A 25,674-nucleotide genomic window follows, 5' to 3' on the forward strand; every position below is an offset into this window, starting at 1 on the left:
GCAGCTCAGCGTTCAATGCCATTGTCCCCTTCAAGTTCATCACCAAGCTCGGGACGCTGGGACTAAACATCTCCCTCTGCAACTGGATCCTGGACTTCCTGACGTGCCGCCCCCAGGTGGTGAAGGTAGGTAACAACACATCCGCCACACTGACCCTCAAAACGAGGGACTCTCAGGGGTGCGTGCTTAGTCTCCTCCTGTACTCCCTGATCACCCACCACTTTGTGGCCAAGCACGACTCCAACACCATTAAGTTTGCTGACAACACAACAGCGATGAGACAGTCTACAGGGAGGAGGTCAGAGACCTGGCTGTTTGGTGCCAGGAAAACAACCTCCGCCTCAACGCCAGGAAGTCAAAGGAGCTGATCGTAGACTACAGGTAACAGAGGGGCAAGCACATCCCCATCCACATCGATGGGGCTGCAGTGGAGCAGGTCGAGAGCTTCAAGTTCGTCAGTGTCAGCAAGGACTTAACACGGTACTCTCACACCAGCAAGGTCGTGAAGAAGGCGAGGTAGCGCCTTTTCCCTCTCAGGAGGTTGAAAAGACTTGCCATGGCTCCTCAGATCCTCAAAAATGTCTTAAAGCTGCAATGTTGAAAGCCTCTTGACTGGGAACATCACCGATTGATATGGAAACTGCATTGCCCTCTCTATATCAGGTGGCTTCAAAAGAAGGACTGGAAAATTCTCAAAGACCCTAGCCACCCAACTCACAGACTGCTCATTCTGCTACCACACGGAAAGTGTGGAGCGCCAAGTCTAGGTCCAAAAGGCTCCATAACAGCTTCTACCCCCAAGCCATAAGACTGCTGAACAGTTAATTAAATGGTTACCTGGTAGAGCCCTGCACGGGAATGAATTTTAAGCACGAGCCCTACCCTGCCTGTATCCTAGTTATTGATGAGACAGCAGGCCCTGCCCATCCCTAGTTATTGATGAGACAGCAGGCCCTGCCCATCCCTAGTTATTGATGAGACAGCAGGCCCTGCCCATATCCTAGTTATTGATGAGACAGCAGGCCCTGCCCATCCCTAGTTATTGATGAGACAACAGGCCCTGCCCATCCCTAGTTATTGATGAGACAACAGGCACTGCCCATCCCTAGTTATTGAGACAGCAGGCCCTGCCGTCCCTAGCCCGATGTATAATGTCGGGGTCCGTCGGGCTCAGGTTGGTTAACAGAGCTCTACTACGCGGACTACCACGTTGACAGTTTTTGCACCTACTTTCAGACTCTATGCACACGCAGAATCTATGCACACGCTGACTTCTACGCACACGCTGAATCTATGCACACGTTGACTCCACGCACACGCTGACTCCTACGCACGCGCTGACTCCTACGCACGCGCTGACTCCTACGCACGCGCTGACTCCTACGCACGCGCTGACTCCTACGCACACGCTGACTCCTACGCACACGCTGACTCTATGCACATGCTGACTTCTAGTCAAACACATACCCACGCACACTTCAATTACCTGACTGCAACTACCTTGTACCCCTGCACACACACACACACACACACACACAACTGACGCAACACACACACACACACACACACCACACACACAAACATGCAAATTGACGCAACACACACACACACACACACACACATACAAATTGACGCAACACACACACACACACACACACATACAAATTGACGCAACACACACACACACAAACATGCAAATTGACGCAACACACACACACACACACACCACACACACAAACATGCAAATTGACGCAACACACACACACACACACACAAAATTGACGCAACACACACACACACACATACAAATTGACGCAACACACACACACACACACACATACAAATTGACGCAACACACACACACACACACACATACAAATTGACGCAACACACACACACATACACGTTCACACTCTCCACATACAATGCTGCTATTCTGTTTATTATCTATCCTGATTGCCAAGTCACTTTTACCCCTACCGCCATGTATATATTACCTCAACCACCTCGTACCTCTGCACATTGCCTGGGTACCAGTACTCGTTGGATAAAGCCTCGTTATTGTTATTCCTCGTTTACAGTTTTCTATTTTTATTTGCATGTTCTTACTTTTGACCTCTGCATTATTGGGAAAGGGCTCGTCAGTAAGCATTTCACGATAAGGTCAACACCCCTGTTGTATTCGCTGCTCGTGACAAATAACGCCGTATTTGATCTGACAGTCTAGAATCCTGAGATTGACTCTGAAAGGTCAGAGAAGGGACTATAGTAAACTCTGTCTGATATTCTGTCTGATATTTGGTCTGATATTAGGGTACAAGGATTTTGTAAGTCATGTTTGCCATTCTTAACACTACATAAAACAATGCATTTGTCACAGTTTACTTCCACTAACCTTTAACTGCTGACATAACCACTCATAACAATGTATGTTTGTTTTTTTGTTGTGTGTGATTTGTGCAGCTCTTAAATATAGGTCATTGTACTACAGAGGTTATCTGGATAGTCAGATCCGTAGAGGATACAGTTGAAGTCGGAAGTTTACATACACTTGGGTTGGAGTCATTAAAACTCGTTTTTCAACCACTCCACAAATTTCTGGTTAAACTATTTAAACGAAATGCTTCCAAATACTAATTAAACTTCTGACCCACTGGAAATAGGATGAAATAAATAAAAGCTGAAATAAATTATTCTCTCTACTATTATTCTGACATTTCACATTCTTAAAATAAAGTGGTGATCCTAACTGACCTAAAACAGGGAATATTTACTAGGATTAAATGTCAGGAATTGTGAAAAACTTAGTTTAAATGTATTTGGCTAAGATGTATCTAAACTTCCGACTTCAACTGTATGTATTGCCTTGTAGCTGCACAACAAGCTTAACAACTACTTGAGCTGAGCTGTGCCACTGTGACTGGACTGAGCTGTACCACTGTGACTGAGCTGAGCTGTACCACTGTGACTGGACTGAGCTGTACCACTGTGACTGGACTGAGCTGTACCACTGTGACTGGACTGAGCTGTACCACTGTGACTGGACTGAGCTGTACCCCTGTGACTGGACTGAGCTGTACCCCTGTGACTGAGCTGAGCTGAGCTGTGAGCTGTACCCCTGTGACTGAGCTGAGCGCTGTACCCCTGTGACTGAGCTGATCTGTGAGCTGTACCCCTGTGACTGAGCTGAGCTGTGAGCTGTACCCCTGTGACTGGACTGATCTGTGAGCTGTACCCCTGTGACTGGACTGAGCTGTGAGCTGTACCCCTGTGACTGAGCTGAGCTGTGAGCTGTACCCCTGTGACTGAGCTGATCTGTGAGCTGTACCCCTGTGACTGGACTGATCTGTGTGCTGTACCCCTGTGACTGGACTGATCTGTGTGCTGTACCCCTGTGACTGAGCTGAGCTGTGAGCTGTACCCCTGTGACTGGACTGATCTGTGAGATGTACCCCTGACTGAGCTGAGCTGTGAGCTGTACCCCTGTGACTGAGCTGAGCTGTACCACTTCGACTGAGCTGAGCTGTACCACTGTGACTATTAAGTACAGGCAAAGTACATGTCCCTCTAATGCTTAGTGGAGGGCAGAGTTCAATGAAACCATGCAACATTATGTTACACGGCTTGTCACTGTCTTAATGGTCTATTATCGCCTCTGTGAGTGCATATTGGACATCCATTTAGTTAAGCTGCACGGAGTCTCACCTCGGCAGCAGACAGGCCAACCTGAATCAACCGGGCAGAAAACGACCTTTGTGGAACTCATATCCCATTCAGGATTAACAAACCGGACAGAGTTGTTCGCTCCGCACTCTGGAAACGCGTTTTGTGTCATTTTTGTCCATTTAGAGAAAATTACTCCTGACTGAGAGGGGTTCTTATCACAGGGCCAGGAGCTGAATGGCAAATATGTTTCTATTAGGCAAGATACTGTAAGGCTGTGCATCCCAAATGGAACCCTATTCCCTATATAGTGCACTACTTTAGACCAGAGCCCTATGGAACCCTATTCCCTATATAGTGCACTACTTTAGACCAGAGCCCTATGGAACCCTATTCCCTATATAGTGCACTACTTTAGACCAGAGCCTTATGGAACCCTATTCCCTATATAGTGCACTCTCTTTGCTTAAAGTGACTAGTGATACATTTATTACATCTGATTTTTTATTATTAAAGTTACTAGAGATTTGAGTCAGTATGTTGGCAGCAGCCACTCAATGTTAGTGGTGGCTGTTTAACAGTCTGATGACCTTGAGATAGAAGCTGTTTTTCAGTCTCTCGGTCCCTGCTTTGATGCAACTGTATTGACCTCGCCTTCTGGATGATAGCGGGGTGAACAGGCAGTGGCTCGGGTGGCTGTTGTCCTTGATGATCTTTTTGGCCTTCCTGGGACATTGGGTGGTGTAGGTGTCCTGGAGGGCAGGTAATTTGCCCCCGGTGATGCGTTGTGCAGACCTCACCGCCCTCTGGAGAGCCTTACGGTTGTGGGCGGAGCAGTTGTCAATCCAGGCTGTGATACAGCCCGACAGGATGCTCTCGATTGTGCATCTGTAGAAGTTTGTGAGTGCTTTGGGTGACAAGCAAAATTTCTTCAGCCTCCTGAGGTTGAAGAGGCGATGTTGTGCCTTCTTCACCATGCTGTCTGTATGGGTGGACCATGATATGTCCGTGGAACTTGAAGGAACTTAAAACTCTCTACCCTCTCCACTACTGTCCCGTCGATGTGGATAGGGGATTGCTTCCTCTGCTGTTTCCTGAAGTCCATGATCATCTCCTTTGTTTTGTTGATGTTGAGTGTGTGGTTATTTTCCTGAAACCACACTCCAAGGGCCCTCAACTCCTCCCTGTAGGCCATCTTTTCGTTGTTGTTAATGAAGCCTACCACTATAGTGTCGTCTGCCAACTTGATAATTGAGTTGGATGCGTGCATGGCCACACAGTCGTGGGTGAACAGGGAGTACAGGAGAGGGCTGAGAACGCACCCTTGTGAGGCCCCAGTGTTGAGGGTCAGCGGGATGGAGATGTTATTTCCTACCCTCACCACCTGGGAGCGGCCTGTCAGGAAGTCCAGGACCCAGTTGCACACGGCGGGGTCAAGACCCAGGTTCTCGAGTTTAATGACGAGTGGAGGGTACTATGGTGTTAAATGCCGAGCTGTAGTCGATGAACAGCATTCTCACATAGGTATTCCTCTTGTCCAGATGGGTTAGGGCAGTGTGCTGTGTGGTTGAGATTGCATCGTCTGTGGACCTATTTGGGCGGTAAGCAAATTGGAGTGGGTCTAGGGTGGAGTTGATATGGTCCTTGAATAGTCTCTCAAAGCACTTCATGATGACGGAGGTGAATGCTACGGCACATAGTCGTTTAGCTCAGTTACCTTAACTTTCTTGGGAACAGGAACAATGGAGGCACTCTTGAAGCATGTGGCAACAGCAGACTGGGATAGTGATGTAGGGCATAGGGTGACAGTTGGGATACAGTCACAGAAAAGGTCATGTAGCTAATTTGGCGAAGTGGAACATACAGTAAGTCTCTATAGCTGTTCTGACTGTGAACAAAGATTGACGGTATGATTGTACATGATGACTGCATGTTGATACCCATCCAGACAGCGTTTTGCAGTGGAGGTAAACGTTTTGGCTGAACAAGAAAGAGAAAAGTGGATGTCACCACTTGAAAGTTTGTCAAATGATGTTGATGATGATAGAGGTGTTCCTCTATTTAATATTATTTCTGACTGGTTGCCTGGAGACACATTTGAGCACAACAATGAAACATACCTACGCTCTGTAACAAGGGACACACATACAAATTCAACTGTCTGCTACTCACCACCAGAAGATAAGATATGCATATCATTAGTAGATTTGGATAGAAACCACTCTGAAGTTTCTAAAACTGTTTGAATCATGTCTGTGAGTATAACAGAACTTATTTAGCAGGCGAAACCCCGAGGGCAAACCATTCAGATTTCTTTTGTTTTTTTGAGGTCACTCTTTTCAATGGGTTTTCATTGGGAATCCAGATTTCTAAGGGACCTTCTTGCAGTTCCTATTGCTTCCACTGGACGTCAACAGTCCTTAGAAATTGGTTGAGGTTATTCCTTTGTGTAATGAAGAAGTACGGCCATCTTGAACGAGGGTAACTTGAAGTGTACTGTTAGATAGAGGTGCGTGACCAGAAAGCTAGCTACAGTTTGATTTCTTCCTGTATTGAACACAGATCATCCCGTCTTCAATTTTATTGATTATTAGAAGTACGAGATGTGGAGGGGGCGAGGGTAGGTTGACCTCAGGTCTCTCCACTGGAGGCCCTAGGCTAGGTAAATCTATCAAATAGCGCGCCTCTAACTTTGTACAGTATTAATGCAAAAAATCATTAAGAATAATATAAAACCAGTCTGCACAGCACCAAGGTGAATTGGTTTAGTCTTGACTCTTGGTTGACAGTGTTGGGGGATGGGTAATGTATTGATGCTCGAATGCAACATCAACACAAATGTGTTTATTTGTCTTTGTTACTTCAATTTGATATTTAGGAGTCTTATTTTTGTATATGATTTTATATTTATTTAAAAACAAAAAAATTCTGATTATTTATTTGTGTTGTTCCAAATGTGTGAATTTTTTTTACAGTTAATGCAGAATGGTGACAAGATACACTAACTCAGGGACAATATGGCTGGTGTAGTAACACATGGTGTAAGTCCTGTTAGTCCTGTTGGACCTGCTGTCGTGTTAGACCTGCTGTCCTGTTGGACCTGTTGGTTCACTTAGACCTGTTGGACCTGTTGGTTCTCTTAGACCTGTTAGTCCTGTTGGTGCTGTTGGACCTGTTAGTCTGTTATGTTGGTGCTGTTGGACCTGTTAGTCTGTTATGTTAGTCCTGTTGGTTATCTTAGACCTGTTGGTCCTGTTGGACCTGTTAGTTATGTTAGTCCTGTTGGTGCTGTTAGTCCTGTTGGTCCTGTTAGTTCGTTATGTCAGTCCTGTTAGTTATCTTAGACCTGTTGGTCCTGTTGGACATGTTAGTCCTGTTGGACCTGTTAGTCCTGTTAGTTAGTTCTGTTAGTCCTGTTAGTCCTGTTAGTTAGTCTTGTTAGACAGTCCTGTTGGTCCTGGTATCCTGTTGGTCCTGAGCGATTAGTGCTTATTGAGGTCAGTTCGGTTTCGGTTAGATTATTAAAAGATAACCTAAAATTGAAAACTGTGATTTAGATTTTTTGGGTTGAATGCTGTAACACAGAATAAGTCCCATGACGGCAGTGACATCCCACTAATGCTTATCACTTATTAAACATACTTGATTTACATTACTTTACTTTAATAAAATATTTATTTGTGTATATTACATTTATTTTATTTGATGACTTTATTATTTGATTCCAAGTCCTCATCTCATCTCTATAGAGCTGTTGCCTACGCTGTCTGACAAAATCACCTTTTTAGTAGTTCTTCAAAGTAAATAAGGCACACTTTTATTTCTGCTGAATACCAACTGTCAATCATTTAGATCACGTATTTTCAGGTAGTGATACTTGGGAAGCAACAGCCGCTCTCTATATCACGTCAGAATCACGATCACATATTTTTTTCTGTCTCTTCTGTAGCAGGAGTAAAAGAAACAGACAGGATAAGTAGATGCGCCATGGATTGTGGTCATTGTAGTTAATTACCACACTTTATGTGCTAAACTTTGTAGACTATTGGCCTGTTGGAAACTACAACTCCCAAAAATACAAATCACACAGTTCAGGCAGTTCAACTGTGCATTATGCGAATTGAGCTCACAGGGAAAATAAATAAATGGTATTCAAGTAATTGAGCCGTTGTCGGTCCACGACAATCTAATTAGCCTAATAAAAAATCCTGAACGTTTGAGCTAGAGATATAAGTTTTTCTGCGTTCGATGCGCCTCAATCCACTGCATCCCCGATGGGGCACATCTGCAGTGAAAGGTGAAACAGCTAGAGTGGTGTTTGTCAAACCTGGAGACAGGGCAGCAACTTTCACTGGGGACGGGGGGTGGGTCATGTCCCCACCACATTCTGAAATTGCATGTTTGTCCCCCCCCCCCCAGTTTTAGCACCCCACCAACTCTCACCCCACCAAGCCATCAACCCCCGCCAACTCCCACCACACCAACCCCTACCAACCCCCACCCCACAAACCCCACCAAGCACCACCCCATCTGACTGGTAGACATGCACTTAAGATGGTAGGATGAGGAGGGTAGGAGGAGGGTTTAGGTCAAGGGTGAAGGAGACAAGCACCACCTCACCAACCCCTACCTGTTGATGACTGGTAGACATGCACTTAAGATGGGAGGATGAGGAGGGTTGGAGGAGGGTTTAGGTCAAGGGAAGGAGACAAGCACACACCTTCCGTGAGGGAGCAAACTGGCAAAGAGATCTCCATGCAAGCGGCAGACTGGGCCTTGCGGAAGGGTGGTCGGCCGGGCCCTCTCCGGGGGAGCCGCGGGCCCTCAGGAGCCCCTGGAATGCGAGACTTCCCAAGGAGCATGGCTGGGAGGTGGGGCTAGTGCAATGTCCATTGACATGATCTGCAACAAAGACAAAGCATTACTGCAAGAAGACAAAACAGAGAGATGAGAAAAGTCTACGATAAGGAAAGGATGAGAGAAAGAGTTGGTGAGTTAGAGTTAAAAAAAGTTTGTGATTTATAGTTATAGAGATAGAGTTAGTGAATTATAGTTAACCCCCTAGAGTCAATGTCCACGGCCCCGCGAAAATGAAATCAGCATTTAAAAAAATCCCCATCAAAATCCAACACTTTAAGCTAGAGATATCTGTTTGTTCTGCATGGGCAACGTCTCAATTAAACCGATGTCACCCTTTCGTATTTGAGGTGAAAGTTGGCATAGCTAGAGCGATGTTTGTCAGACCATGAGACATCCCGAAAAATCTGTCTTCTCACGAAAACGTCTCTGTAGTGTCTGAATGGTTTGGCACACAAACTACTAGAACCCCTCTGTGGAAAGGCGAGTCTCTCATGAACATGAACATGTCAGATGTTCAGTAGAAAGTTCCTTTTGATATTTTTTGAGACAATCTGTTTGTCCAGATAGAATGTGTTTCTATTGGCTAATAGCAGTAAGGCCAAATTCAATGTTTCATCAAATATGTTTTATATATACTGTATATATGTATATATTATACCTTAAAGGTTCTCAAAACTCAAAAATCTAATAGCTAAATGATCCTTGACATTACTTGTTTTGTTGTTCTAACTTTTATCCCCATTTTTTTAGTGATTTGGTAGTTACAGTCTTGTCTCATCGCTGCAACTCCCCTACGGACTCTGGGGAGGCGAAGGTCGAGAGTCCTGCGTCCTCTGAAACACGACTCTGCCAAGTTGCACTGCTTTTTGACACACTGCTCAATTAAACCCGGGAAGCCAGGCTCACAATCTGAAGCACTGCGAAGCAAGTGCCTTAGACCGCTGCACCACCCTGAAACCCCTTGATATGACCATCTTAAAACAATTCCATAAGTTAGCTTAGTAGAACCCTCCCTCCTGCTTAGACTCTAGAGGTACATATTCTTTATCCCCTTACACTGTGTATAAGACAGTAGTTTTGGAATTGTTAGTTAGATTACTTGTTGGTTATTACTGCATTGTCGGAACAAGAAGCACAAGCATTTCGCTATTCTCGCATTAACATCTGCTAACCATGTGTATGTGACAAATAAAATTTGATTTGATTTGAGGGAGAGAGAAAGTTGGATACAGAAATAGTCTACATAGAAGGAGAAGATTTAATTAATCTGTGCCAAATAAAATTAAGAAATATTGATGAAAAATAACTAGCTAAGATAAACAAGTGATGTTAGAGAACATTCAGTAGGATCCGGCATTGAACAGGATCAGAGTCTTTCATCCTCTCTATCTTTGTCCTTTGATGTGGCATTGAGAGCGTTTCACACTATCTGAACCAAACTTTATCTTACATTTGAGAATTAAAGTTGGGTTATCAATGACCAGCAAGGTGTTCAGCAGACCAGCATCAGGAGTGGTGCAGAACTTCAAATATTAAAGAAATCATACACCTTCGGGTGGATTCCAGAGTGAATCAATATTCTACTACAGTTGGTTGATACTGTAGAGGAATACTGTGGAGAGGAATACATTAATACTGTGGAGAGGAATACATGAATACTGTGGAGAGGAATACATTAATACTGTGGAGAGGAATACATGAATACTGTGGAGAGGAATACATGAATACTGTGGAGAGGAATACTGGGGAGAGGAATATTGTGGAGAGGAATACAGGAATACTGTGGAGAGGAATACTGTGGAGAGGAATACAGGAATACTGTGGAGAGGAATACAGGAATACTGTGGAGAGGAATACAGGAATACTGTGGAGAGGAATACTGTGGAGAGGAATACATTAATACTGTGGAGAGGAATACAAGAATACTGTGGAGAGGAATACTGTGGAGAGGAATACATTAATACTGTGGAGAGGAATACTGTGGAGAGGAATACATGAATACTGTGGAGAGGAATACTGTGGAGAGGAATACATTAATACTGTGGAGAGGAATACATTAATACTGTGGAGAGGAATACATGAATACTGTGGAGAAAAATACATTAATACTGTGGAGAAAAATACATTAATACTGTGGAGAGGAATACTGTGGAGAGGAATACTGTGGAGAAGAATACAAGAATACTGTGGAGAGGAATACTGTGGAGAGGAATACATGAATACTGTGGAGAAAAATACATGAATACTGTGGAGAGGAATACATGAATACTGTGGAGAGGAATACATTAATACTGTGGAGAAGAATACATGAATACTGTGGAGAAGAATACTGTGGAGAGGAATACATGAATACTGTGGAGAGGAATACTGTGGAGAGGAATACATTAATACTGTTGAGAGGAATACATTAATACTGTGGAGAGGAATACATTAATACTGTGGAGAGGAATACTCTGGAGAAGAATACTGTGGAGAGGAATACATTAATACTGTGGAGAGGAATACTCTAGAGAAGAATACTGTGTAGAGGAATACATTAATACTGTGGAGAGGAATACATGAATACTGTGGAGAGGAATACTCTGGAGAAGAATACTGTGGAGAGGAATACATTAATACTGTGGAGAGGAATACATGAATACTGTGGAGAGGAATACATTAATACTGTGGAGAGGAATACTGTGGAGAAGAATACTGTTGAGAGGAATACATTAATACTGTGGAGAGGAATACATTAATACTGTTGAGAGGAATACATTAATACTGTGGAGAGGAATACATTAATACTGTTGAGAGGAATACATTAATACTGTGGAGAGGAATACATTAATACTGTGGAGAGGAATACAAGAATACTGTGGAGAGGAATACTGTGGAGAGGAATACATGAATACTGTGGAGAGGAATACTGTGGAGAGGAATACATGAATACTGTGGAGAGGAATACTGTGGAGAGGAATACATTAATACTGTGGAGAGGAATACATGAATACTGTGGAGAGGAATACATGAATACTGTGGAGAGGAATACTGTGGAGAGGAATACTGTGGAGAAGAATACAAGAATACTGTGGAGAGGAATACTGTGGAGAGGAATACATTAATACTGTGGAGAGGAATACATGAATACTGTGGAGAAAAATACATTAATACTGTGGAGAGGAATACATGAATACTGTGGAGAGGAATACATGAATACTGTGGAGAGGAATACATTAATACTGTGGAGAAGAATACATGAATACTGTGGAGAAGAATACTGTGGAGAGGAATACATGAATACTGTGGAGAGGAATACTGTGGAGAGGAATACATTAATACTGTGGAGAGGAATACATGAATACTGTTGAGAGGAATACATTAATACTGTGGAGAGGAATACATTAATACTGTTGAGAGGAATACATTAATACTGTTGAGAGGAATACATTAATACTGTTGAGAGGAATACATTAATACTGTGGAGAGGAATACATTAATACTGTGGAGAGGAATACTCTGGAGAAGAATACTGTGGAGAGGAATACATTAATACTGTGGAGAGGAATACAAGAATACTGTGGAGAGGAATACTGTGGAGAGGAATACATGAATACTGTGGAGAGGAATACTGTGGAGAGGAATACATGAATACTGTGGAGAGGAATACTGTGGAGAGGAATACATTAATACTGTGGAGAGGAATACATGAATACTGTGGAGAGAATACATGAATACTGTGGAGAGGAATACTGTGGAGAAGAATACAAGAATACTGTGGAGAGGAATACTGTGGAGAGGAATACATTAATACTGTGGAGAGGAATACATTAATACTGTGGAGAGGAATACATGAATACTGTGGAGAAAAATACATTAATACTGTGGAGAGGAATACATGAATACTGTGGAGAGGAATACATGAATACTGTGGAGAGGAATACATTAATACTGTGGAGAAGAATACATGAATACTGTGGAGAAGAATACTGTGGAGAGGAATACATGAATACTGTGGAGAGGAATACTGTGGAGAGGAATACATTAATACTGTTGAGAGGAATACATTAATACTGTGGAGAGGAATACTCTGGAGAAGAATACTGTGGAGAGGAATACATTAATACTGTGGAGAGGAATACTCTAGAGAAGAATACTGTGGAGAGGAATACATGAATACTGTGGAGAGGATTACATGAATACTGTGGAGAGGAATACTGTGGAGAGGAATACTGTGGAGAAGAATACATTAATACTGTGGAGAGGAATACATTAATACTGTGGAGAGGAATACATTAATACTGTGGAGAGGAATACATTAATACTGTGGAGAGGAATACTGTGGAGAGGAATACATTAAAACTGTGGAGAGGAATACATGAATACTGTGGAGAGGAATACATGAATACTGTGGAGAGGAATACATGAATACTGTGGAGAGGAATACATGAATACTGTGGAGAGAAATACATGAATACTGTGGAGAGGAATACATGAATACTGTGGAGAGGAATACATTAATACTGTGGAGAAGAATACATGAATACTGTGGAGAGGCATACATTAATACTGTGGAGAGGAATACTGTGGAGAGGAATACTGTGGAGATGAATACTGTGGAGAGGAATACTGTGGAGAGGAATACATTAATACTGTGGAGAGGAATACATGAATACTGTGGAAGGAATACTGTGGAGAGGAATACTGTGGAGAGGAATACATGAATACTGTGGAGAGGAATACATGAATACTGTGGAGAGGAATACATGAATACTGTGGAGAGGAATACTGTGGAATACTGTGGAGAGGAATACATGAATACTGTGGAGGAATACATGAATACTGTGGAGAGGAATACTGTGGAGAAGAATACATGAATACTGTGGAGAGGAATACATTAATACTATGGAGAGGAATACATGAATACTGTGGAGAGGAATACTGTGGAGAGGAATACATGAATACTGTGGAGAGGAATACTGTGGAGAGGAATACATGAATACTGTTTAGAGGAATACATTAATACTGTGGAGAAGAATACATGAATACTGTGGAGAAAAATACATTAATACTGTGGAGAGGAATACATGAATACTGTGGAGAGGAATACTGTGGAGAGAATACTGAATACATTAATACTGTGGAGAGGAATACATTAATACTGTGGAGAGGAATACTGTGGAGAGGAATACTGTGGAGAGGAATACTGTGGAGGAATACTGTGGAGAGGAATACTGTGGAGAGGAATACTGTGGAGAGGAATACATGAATACTGTTTAGAGGAATACATTAATACTGTGGAGAGGAATACATTAATACTGTGGAGAGGAATACATTAATACTGTGTAGGCAAGTTCTAATCCCCGAGCTGACAAGGTACAAATTTGTCATTCTGCTCCTGAACAGCCACTGTTAAATAAGAATTTGTTCTTAAACCGACTTACCTGATGAAGATAATTTTCTCACTGCATTTGTCACGTTCTGACCTTTATTTCCTGTGTTTTGTATTTAGTTAGTATGGTCAGGGCGTGAGTTGGGTGGGCAGTCTATGTTTGATTTTCTATGATTTGGGGTTTTCTATGTTTCGGCCTAGTATGGTTCTCAATCAGAGGCAGGTGTCATTAGTTGTCTCTGATTGAGAATCATACCTAGGTAGCCTGGGTGTCACTGTGTGTTTGTGGGTGATTGTTCCTGTTCTGTCTTTGCACCAGATGGACTGTTTGTTGATTGTTCTCTGTCTTTGCACCAGATAGGACTGTTTAGGGTTTCACACGTTCCAGGTTTATTGTTTTGTAGTGTTCATGTGTACATTTACATATTAAAAGAACCATGGACACTTACCACGCCGCTTATTGGTCCTCTGATCCGTTTCGCCTCTCCTCTTCGGAAGAAGAGGAGGAAATCCTTGACAGCATTAATGTGAAATTTTATTTTCACTGATTCGGGAATACTGCTTGGATTCCAGCATGACTATTTTCTATTAGCTATCAAGGTTGAGGACAAATAAAACATAAAAAGAGGTAGGTTTACTATCATCGGATTCAATCTTAATAGCTACTTAATTGAACTCTGTCTCACTCCTCTATAAATTCCAGAAAAAACCCTAAAACCATTTCAGAGAGAGAGAGAGCGCGCAGAGCAGAGGTCACGATCAGATTATCTCCTGCATTTTTCAGCATTTTCTTTAAAAAAGATAGATTAGGAGTTAGATAAACTTGGATTTTTTTAATCAGGAACACATACAGGATGCTACCCTCTACAACAACCTTCACTTGAAATCAAAATTCAAAACCTACAACCTGATTTTGGACGGAATTACGGAATCCCTGGAAGGTTTACAACTACCAAGGATTATTATTCTATACAGTAAACTCTCTGGAAAACAACAGAAACCTGAAAACACCACCCAACCTGGAACTGAGTGAGTAATGTTTAGTCTGAAACTATATTTTATTTCCAAAAGCCAAGAAGTAAAATACACTACATTACTTTATAAGGACTGAATTCTAACATTCTGCCAAGTTTAATATAGCTTCAACTAGCACTGACGTGTCAAGTGTCAAAGCCCATTAGCCCAACAATGGCAGGAGAGTCAAACAGTCTACTCCAACCAAATGGAGAGGCCTTAGAAGCTGCCTCCCGCTGTTCAGATATAATTAAAACACAGTACCCTGTGTATGTAAAGAATGATAAGTACAAAGCTCCTTATGGAAAATCAAGACACTTTTTTGCTGATTATTACAAAAATGGGAACATCAGCAACATCATCTTCCACACAAACCATCCCCTGGCATGACACAGTGCTATATTAGCATACTACCCCTCTGTTAAGAGAGGGGTGTTAACGAGGGGTGGAAACTCAGGATACTTGACAACGAGGACTCTCCGGAACAGTAATGGTACAAGTCCGGAACAGTAATGGTACAGGGTAACCCCAAACAGTTTCAACTGGACTTTCAACAAATTAAATAATTAGCCCAGCAGGAGAAGCTCTCCCTTGATAAAGATACCCCGAGCGGGTCAGACCAGACCTCTTCGTTATATAACCCCACAGACGAGCAACCCCCAGAGGAAAGTCAACCTCCCAGCAGAGATTACCACTCCCTCATTGAAATGAAGGACAAATTCACCCAGCTGGAGGTAAGGCAGGTGGAGCTGGAACAGCAGGTGATTACACTCTAGTCAGCACAGACCCAGACAACAGTCCAGCACAACAACACCCCCTTAAACCAGACACGGAGATCTGGAGGTGGAGAGAGACATATCTGCACTCTGGACAGTGGTGAGACAACTACAACAGGAGAAAGAGCAGGAGCAGGAGAAGAACAGAGCACTAGAGGAGAGGATCAGACAGCTGGTGGAGAGGTTGAGGGGGATGGCGTGTGACAGAGAACAACCTACTAGAGAGCTGGCCACACCCACAGAGAAGCCAGCAGAACAGTCCACACCAGACCCTGACCATAGAGTCGACATCACAGCAGAACAGGCAAATTAAGAACCCCAAGCCCAGAGGCTCTCACCGCCTCTGAGCACCTATGCCACTCCTGCCCACCCCACGCACTCCATCCCTGCAAAGAGGGCCTCAACATGGAAGTCACACATACGCCCAGGTAGTGAGCGGGCAAATAGGCCCAACCCCCACTCTTACACTAGCCCAAGCCAATGGCATGTACCAGATGCTCAGCAGGCTCTGCTCACATTTACTGGCCTGAGGCCAAACCACAACCAACAACATTGGACACTTTATGGAACACAAAGCCTTCACTATATCATCCTGGAATATCCAAGGCCTGAGGTCATCTGCCTTTGGCCTAAAGAGCAGGAACCCGGACTTCACCAAAGAAATCGGTAATACAGACATTGTCATCCTGCAAGAAACCTGGTATAGAGGAGACAGACCCACTGGTTGGCCTCTAGGTTACAGAGAACTGGTAGTCCCATCCACCAAACTACCAGGTGTGAAACAGGGAAGGGACTCAGGGTATGCTAATTTGGTATAGAGCAGACCTAACTCACTCCATGAAATTAATCAAAACAGGAAGATTTTACATTTGGCTAGAAATTCAAAAGGAAATGATCTTAACAGAGAAAAATTGCATTGAGACAGAGAGACGAGCTGGTACCTTGACGACAGTTGATTCTGAAGATACCAATACAAACTTGTGTGATAAGGTAAGACTACAGCTCAAAACAAACAAAAACAGCCTCTGTAACAAAAACTACAACTACTACTATCATTACGTAGACAACTACTATCATTACGTAGACAACTACTATCATTACGTAGACAACTACTATCATTACGTAGACAACTACTATCATTACGTAGACAACTACTATCATTACGTAGACAACTACTATCATTACGTAGACAACTACTATCATTACGTAGACAACTACTAACACCAGTCAACATCACAAATCCTCAAAACTAAATGAAATGGTGTTGTTGATGATACAGGTACAGTAAAACCTGGAATCTCCTCACAGCAGGTGGTCCAGTCCACACTCTGGTCAAAACCAACCCTTTAAACAGAGTTTCTTTTAAAAGATATCGATTCCAGACGTGGGTAACTAACTTTATGTACTTTCTTACTTTACTGTTGCTCTCTCACCTTTCCAAACTTCACATTCTCTCGACCTCTCGTGAAATAGCACGGCGACCAGATTGTGGTGTAAATATTGATCCCAGCTGCTCTCTCATTATAGGAGATAACAGCAGACACATCCAGCCCAGGTAGGTGGCTTCTGCACAGGGAGCTCCGTGACACCCCCAGCACATCTCCTCTCTTCTCCTGGAGTCTCGCCTCCGAATGTATCCTGCTTGCTCAGAGACACTCTCTGGCATTTCAGCTTATTTGCCTCACGACTCACACCAGACTACATAACAGGGCAGGTACTACCATTAGCCGCAGCATCGACTACAACAGAAAGGAGAGCAGAAGCCCAGACAACACAAAGAAACAATAACAATGTAAACAAACAACAAGGTAAGAAAAGGGAGGAAGGAACTGAGGAAGACGAGCGGGCCCAATGACAGGGCTTAACGGGGAAATGTGTCCCGGTGGGGAGCGGTGAGACGGAAGGAGGAGGGAGGAGATCTCTTTATTGACATGGCAGAGAGGGGAGAGAGTTGATGGTAGATGATTAACAGGATCTGGGTTCCATCTCTTCTATCCTACCTCTGATATCCCCCATGTTCTACCTTCCACAGTCCACCTCGTTTTCTCCAGCCATACATGTGTCTCTGTCCCTTTGTAGTATCACAGTGGATCTATATCATTCTCCCTCCCCCTCTCCCTCTCTCTCTCTCCATCTAATAGAGGAGATAGGACCAGATAACAGATAGGACAACCCTGACCTATTCCACATAACTATGCACATTACATCCCACCCCCACGGGCACTTTAGAGAGAATAACCTTGGTCAGATGTGCTTCTTTTATTCTCAGGAGAATTGTAGATAAATGGCTAGGTCTTATACCCTATAGACTGGGGAGATACTGGACAGGGACAACAGGTCTTATACCCTATAGACTGGGGAGATACTAGACAGGGACAACAGGTCTTATACCCCATAGACTGGGGAGATACTGGATGGGGACAACAGGTCTTATAGCCTATAGACTGAGGAGATACTGGACAGGGAAAAGAGGGTTAATACCCTATAGACTGGGGAGATACTGGACAGGTACAACATAGTTAATACCCTATAGACTGGAGAGATACTGGTCAGGGACAACAGGTCTAATATCTTATTGACTGGGGAGATACTGGACATTCAACTCAATTCAAGGGGCTTTATTGGCATGGGAAACATATGTTTACATTGCCAAAGCAGGTTTCTGTCTGTCTGTGAGACAGTTTGTGAGTCTATCCGTCCGTCCGTCCGTCCGTCCGGTCATCCCTCCTTTTCCAGTGTAAAAAAGACAAATATCAGACACCTATCCCCAGCTCCTTCTCAGCACAGCTAGTTCGCTTTGAGCAGAGAGAAGATGGAGGGAGGGAGAGAAGACGGGCATTGGGAGAAACAATATATATCTCTCCCTGTCTCAAATAGACACACACTAGCTGACCGACTAGATCTGACACATCCATCTAGCATCCCGGCAGGACACCGCTTTCTCTCTCTCCCCTTTCTCTCTATCCCTCTCTTTCTCTCTCAACCCTTTCCCTCTCTCCCTCTCTCCCTCTCTCTCCCCTCTATCCCTCTCTCCCTCTCTCTCCCCTCTATCCCTCTCACCCCTTTCTCTCTCTCTCCCTCTCTATCCCTCTCTTCTATCTCACCCCTTTCTCTCTCTCCCTCTCTATCCCTCTCTTTCTCTCACCCCTTTCTCACTCTCCCTCTCTATCCCTCTCTTTCTCTCTCCCCTTTCTCTCTCCCTGTCTATCCCTCTCTTTCTCTCTCACCCCTTTCTCTCTCTCCTTCTCTATCCCTCTCTTTCTTTCTCACCCCTTTCTCTCTCTCCTTCTCTATCCCTCTCTTTCTTTCTCACCCCTTTCTCTCTCCCTCTCTCCCTCTCTTTCCCTCTCTTTCTCTCTAAATTGGCCTCTGATAGAGTACACATCTCCTATAATGATACATACATGCATTCAAAGTTGCTATAAAACATGACAAACACACACAACTTCTAATTTTCCTCAACAACCACAGCAATGAGACAGTATTTATGTTTCCTAAATAGAACTAACACTTTGAGACTCCTACTAGGTGATATGTCAATAGTGTTGCCATTCACTAGTCACAGTGATACCCTAGTGACAGGCACAGTGTCCATACCCTAGTGACAGGCACAGTGTCCATACCCCTAGTGACAGGCACAGTGTCCATACCCTAGTGACAGGCACAGTGTCCATACCCTAGTGACAGGCACAGTGTCCATACCCCTAGTGACAGGCACAGTGTCCATACCCCTCTGACAGGCACAGTGTCCATACCCTAGTGACAGGCACAGTGTCCATACCCTAGTGACAGGCACAGTGTCCATACCCTAGTGACAGGCACAGTGTCCATACCCTAGTGACAGGCACAGTGTCCTATAAAACATACCTAGTGACAGGCACAGTGTCCATACCCTAGTGACAGGCACAGTGTCCATACCCAGTGACAGGCACAGTGTCCATACCCTAGTGACAGGCACAGTGTCCATACCCTAGTGACAGGCACAGTGTCCATACCCTAGTGACAGGCACAGTGTCCATACCCTAGTGACAGGCACAGTGTCCATACCCTAGTGACAGGCACAGTGTCCATACCCTAGTGACAGGCACAGTGTCCATACCCTAGTGACAGGCACAGTGTCCATACCCTAGTGACAGGCACAGTGTCCATACCCTAGTGACAGGCACAGTGTCCATACCCTAGTGACAGGCACAGTGTCCATACCCTAGTGACAGGCACAGTGTCCATACCCCAGTGACAGGCAGTGTCCATACCCCAGTGACAGGCAGTGTCCATACCCCAGTGACAGGCACAGTGTCCATACCCTAGTGACAGGAACAGTGTCCATACCCTAGTGACAGGAACAGTGTCCATACCCTAGTGACAGGTACAGTGTCCATACCCTAGTGACAGAAATAGTGTCCATACCTAGTGACAGGTAGTGTCCATACCCTAGTGACAGGCACAGTGTCCATACCCTAGTGACAGGAACAGTGTCCATACCCTAGTGACAGGTACAGGGTCCATACCCTAGTGACAGGTACAGTGTCCATACCCTAGTGACAGGCACAGTGTCCATACCCTAGTGACAGGCACAGTGTCCATACCCTAGTGACAGGCACAGTGTCCATACCCTAGTGACAGGCACAGTGTCCATACCCTAGTGACAGGCACAGTGTCCATACCCTAGTGACAGGCACAGTGTCCATACCCTAGTGACAGGAACAGTGTCCATACCCTAGTGACAGGCACAGTGTCCATACCCTAGTGACAGGCACAGTGTCCATACCCTAGTGACAGGCACAGTGTCCATACCCTAGTGACAGGCACAGTGTCCATACCCTAGTGACAGGCACAGTGTCCATACCCTAGTGACAGGCACAGTGTCCATACCCTAGTGACAGGAACAGTGTCCATACCCTAGTGACAGGCACAGTGTCCATACCCTAGTGACAGGCACAGTGTCCATACCCTAGTGACAGGCACAGTGTCCATACCCCAGTGACAGGCACAGTGTCCATACCCTAGTGACAGGCATAGTGTCCATACCCTAGTGACAGGCATAGTGTCCATACCCTAGTGACAGGCACAGTGTCCATACCTAGTGACAGGAACAGTGTCCATACCCTAGTGACAGGCACAGTGTCCATACCCAGTGACAGGCACAGTGTCCATACCCAGTGACAGGCAAAGTGTCCATACCCCAGTGACAGGCACAGTGTCCATACCCAGTGACAGGAACAGTGTCCATACCCTAGTGACAGGCACAGTGTCTATACCCAGTGACAGGTAGTGTCCATACCTAGTGACAGGTAGTGTCCATACCCAAGTGACATGTACAGTGTCCATACCCTAGTGACAGGAACAGTGTCCATAACCAGAGGCTAGGTGTCTGCTGAAACAGACCTGCATCCCAACAGGACGTTCAGCACTGATCAGATATAACAGTCCCATGAAGGGAGCTGGGGACTGTGTGTGATGTGTGTGTGTGTGATGTGTTATTGGAGGGGTTTACTATTCTCATGGGAACCAAAAGTCCTCCCAACGATAGTAAAACAAGAAAAAATTGGTTAGCATGTCCCCACAAGGGAAAAGGCCATTTTAGGCTTAGGGGTTAGAATTAGAATTAGGGTTAAGGTTAGTTTAGGGTTAGTTTAAGGGTTAGGGGTTAGAATTAGGGTTAGGGTTAAGGTTAGTTTAGGGTTAGGGATAGGGGATAGTGAAAATATGATTTTGAATGTGTGTGTATGCAGGGACACACAGGTGTGAGTGAGTGAGGCATTACCTGAGGTGGGTTAGGGTGAGGCAGGGTTAGGGTGAGGGTGAGGGTTAGGGGTTAGGGTGAGGGGTTAGGGTGAGGGTGAGGGTTAGGGTGAGGCATTACCTGAGGTGGGTTAGGGTTAGGGTGAGGCATTACCTGAGGTAGGTTAGGGTGAGGGTTAGGGTGAGGCATTACCTGAGGTGGGTTAGGGTTAGGGTGAGGCATTACCTGAGGTGGGTTAGGGTTAGGGTGAGGCATTACCTGAGGTGGGTTAGGGTTAGGGTGAGGCATTACCTGAGGTGGGTTAGGGTTAGGGTGAGGCATTACCTGAGGTGGGTTAGGGTTAGGGTGAGGCATTACCTGGGTGGGTTAGGGTTAGGGTGAGGCATTACCTGAGGTGGGTTAGGGTTAGGGTGAGGCATTACCTGAGGTGGGTTAGGGTTAGGGTGAGGCATTACCTGAGGTGGGTTAGGGTGAGGGTTAGGGTGAGGCATTACCTGAGGTGGGTTAGGGTGAGGGTGAGGCATTACCTGATGTGGGTTAGGGTTAGGGTGAGGGTTAGGGTGAGTCATTACCTGAGGTGAGGTGGGTTAGGGTGAGGCATTACCTGAGGTGGGTTAGCGTTAGGGTGAGGCATTACCTGAGGTGAGGTGGGTTAGGTTTAGGGTTAGGGGTTAGGGTGAGGCATTACCTGAGGTGGGTGACTTGCTTCTCTCCATGTCCATGGACACCTTGTTGTCGGACAGTTCCGTTAGGCCTGTCACAGCCAATCAGATTCCAAGAGGAAGAGGAGGAGGAAGTGGGATAGAGAGAGACTCTTTAGTCATGGTCATATAAATAAAGCATGGTGATTCAACAGACAGTTGTCCGTGCTTTAACAGTGTATGTTGCCATGGTGATACAACATGCAGTTGTCAGTGCTGTAACCATCTCTGTTGCCATGGTAATAGAAAAATCAGTTGTCAGTGCCGTAACGTGCTTGTTGCCATGGTGATACAATAGACAGTTGTCAGTGCTGTAACAGTGTCTGTTGCCATGGTGATACAACCTGCAGTTGTCAGTAGCGTAACAGCGTATGTTGCCATGGTGATACAACATATAGTTGTCAGTAGCATAACAGTGTATGTTGCCATGGTGATACAACCTGCAGTTGTCAGTAGCATAACAGTGTCTGTTACCATGGTGATACAACATGCAGTTGTCAGTAGCATAACAGTGTCTGTTGCCTTTCTGAGGATGACAACTCTGATCCTGAAGCAACACACAAGATTCAGGAAGTTTCATCCATACATGATGATCGTATATTCACTTCCCACTGGGGGGAAAAACTGGTTGAGTCAACGTTGTTTCCATGTCATTTCAACCACCAAGATCTATGTGATGATGGTGAATCCATGTTGAAAACTAATTAGATGTGTAAATGTAAGGGCATTGTCTTTTTTTTTTTCACCATATCTTTTAACCTAAACCCAATTACATGCTGAACATTTTTTGTTGATTTCAAATTGAATTCACATTAGTTGACAAATCAATCCAAATGTAAATCCAAACTAGAAGGTGAACTGACGTCTGTGCCCAAATGGTCGTGCTGTTGTCATCTCACGTTTCTCTACTTATAATTGTCTAAAGACTTCCTGGAAATTGACGATCGCGATAGCCAGAGGGTTATACAGAATAATACGTGAATCCACGTTGAAGCTCGGGATCAGCTTTTCACACCATCAGCATGCATGGCAACAAACACCATAGGAAATGAGGCCTGCACTTCAGAGTTTAAACCGCCTCAGTTGCCTTGTTTTTTTAGAGATTCCTCCCTGAGATTGGAAGGTTGGAAGTTTGATTCCCAGCTTAGTCATACCAAAGACTGTATAAATGAGACCTGATTGGCTCTGCTTGATTGTCTCTGCTTGGCCCTCAGCATTAAGGATATAGATTTTGGGGCCTTACATCCATTTTAAGGCCTTACATCCTGTCCAAGGGACGTTGTACAGGAGGCCACCTCGCGCTACAGGAAGCTACCTCGCGCTACAGGAAGCTACCTCGCTACAGGAAGCTACCTCGCGCTACAGGAAGCTACCTCAAGGTAGGGCGTCATTGTAAATAAGAATTTGTTCTTAACTGACTTGCCTCGTTAAATAAAGGTCAAAAAAATATATATATATACATTTGGTACTTAAGTATATTTTAGCAATAACATTTTCTTTTGACACTTAAGTATATTTAAAACCAAAAAACTGTTTTACTTTTACTCAAGTAATATTTTACTGGGTGACTTTCACTTTTACTTAAGTCATTTTCTATTAAGGTATCTTTACTTTTACTCAAATAATAAGATTGGGTATTTTTTTTACACCACTGGGGTTGGAACCGAAATCATTTTCTAATCGTTTCGTTCTAAACAGAACCGTCTGAAATGGAAGGCAATGCCAATTCAGACGGTTAAAATATATGCAGTGCAGTGCAAGCCTCATTCAAATAGACAAACATAAATTATAAAGACGGAACAAAGACCTCGTCGCAGAGTGATGAAGATTGTCTAGTCATGTAGTAAAATCAGAGTGATGAAGATCGTCTTAAATCTAGTCATGTAGTAAAATCAGAGTGATGAAGATCGTCTTAAATCTAGTCATGTAGTAAAATCAGAGTGATGAAGATCGTCTTAAATCTAGTCATGTAGTAAAATCAGAGTGATGAAGATCGTCTTAAATCTAGTCATGTAGTAAAATCAGAAAACTCATGTGAAATCTAAACTTGAGTATTTTAGTTCATTAACTTCAATCTTTACAGTCTACCGGTAGCATTTGACCAGCGTCCTCGAATGATGGGCAATGTTGCGTTTCATAAATAAATCATCATAATTTCCCTAGTGTGTTGTATTTCATATTTCAAAAGTACATTGTTATAACTGAGTAACTTTGCTGGGACAAAACTCAGCTGAGAAGTTTTAATTAAATCCATTACTTTGATCAACTGCAGTGGAAAAAAAGATGATGTAATTAATCAAATGAATGGTAATTTAAAAATAAATCATATTAAATATCTCACAAAGAAGTCGATAATGATCAAAATATTGACTTAGCTATAAAAGGTGCGCATAATATTTATAATACAATGTTTGAATGTCTTTGTCATGATTGTAATTTCAAATCACTCATATCTTCTGTGCTTCCTTTTGCAATGTACATACTGTGGCTTGGCTATTTGACATTTAGTCATTTCATAAACGAGACCTTGGCAAAAGGACCTACTATATTGAGATAACTGGACTATTTGGGATTTAACACGACACAGGTTCTGATAAAGCCGTGGCATTTAAATCGATAACGGTTGCGCTGACACCGGGATTTGTCTTTAACTCTTGGGGAGTTGTTTCAGAGCTGTTTCAGTAAAGATCATTCCAATCATCTCTCTAGTACGCCCCCTTGCCACTATCCTCTTGCCCCCTTAACTCCTTGTCCCACTTCGTCCCTTCTCCCCTTGTCCCCTTCTCTCCTTGTCTCCTTGCCTTGAGGATCACCTGACTTACTCTGATAGGACTTACGGATCCTTTTCTTTGAATCTGAATAAAAGTGAGACAGGCTGCGCATGCAAAAGTCTTTAGGTAGGTTCACATGCCCATACCAGCAGCCATAGACACCAAGAGGGAGGAAGGAGGAAGAGGAGGAAGAGGAGGAGGGAGAGAGAGAGAAGAACACAAGGCCCATACCAGCAGCCATAGACACCAAGAGGGAGGAAGGAGGAAGAGGAGGAAGAGGAGGAGGGAGAGAGAGAGAAGAACACAAGGCCCATACCAGCAGCCATAGACACCAAGAGGGAGGAAGGAGGAAGAGGAGGAGGGAGAGAGAGAGAAGAACACAAGGCCCATACCAGCAGCCATAGACACCAAGAGGGAGGAAGGAGGAAGAGGAGGAGGGAGAGAGAGAAGAACACAAGGCCCATACCAGCAGCCATACACACCAAGAGGGAGGAAGGAGGAAGAGGAGGAGGAGGGAGAGAGAGAGAAGAACACAAGGCCCATACCAGCAGCCATACACACCAAGAGGGAGGAAGGAGGAAGAAGAGGAGGAGGGAGAGAGAGAGAGAACACAAGGCCCATACCAGCAGCCATACACACCAAGAGGGAGGAAGGAGGAAGAGGAGGAGGGAGAGAGAGAGAAGGACACAAGGCCCATACCAGCAGCCATACACACCAAGAGGGAGGAAGGAGGAAGAGGAGGAGGGAGAGAGAGAGAAGAACACAAGGCCCATAC

General features: G+C 44.2%; 1 protein-coding gene across 1 annotated transcript in view; it reads right to left on the reverse strand.

Moving 5' to 3' along the window:
- The window catches only part of LOC112224864 (syntaxin-binding protein 5-like), a 262,601-nt gene that overhangs the window by 54,809 nt on the left and 182,118 nt on the right, over positions 1–25,674 (reverse strand). The window contains exon 19 of the mRNA XM_042320003.1: positions 22,116–22,181. Within this exon, the coding sequence (XP_042175937.1) occupies positions 22,116–22,181 (66 nt within the window). The remainder of the gene's footprint in view (positions 1–22,115; positions 22,182–25,674) is intronic.

The sequence above is a fragment of the Oncorhynchus tshawytscha genome, linkage group LG03 (assembly GCF_018296145.1).
Source record: "Oncorhynchus tshawytscha isolate Ot180627B linkage group LG03, Otsh_v2.0, whole genome shotgun sequence".
Taxonomy (NCBI): Eukaryota; Metazoa; Chordata; class Actinopteri; order Salmoniformes; family Salmonidae; genus Oncorhynchus; species Oncorhynchus tshawytscha.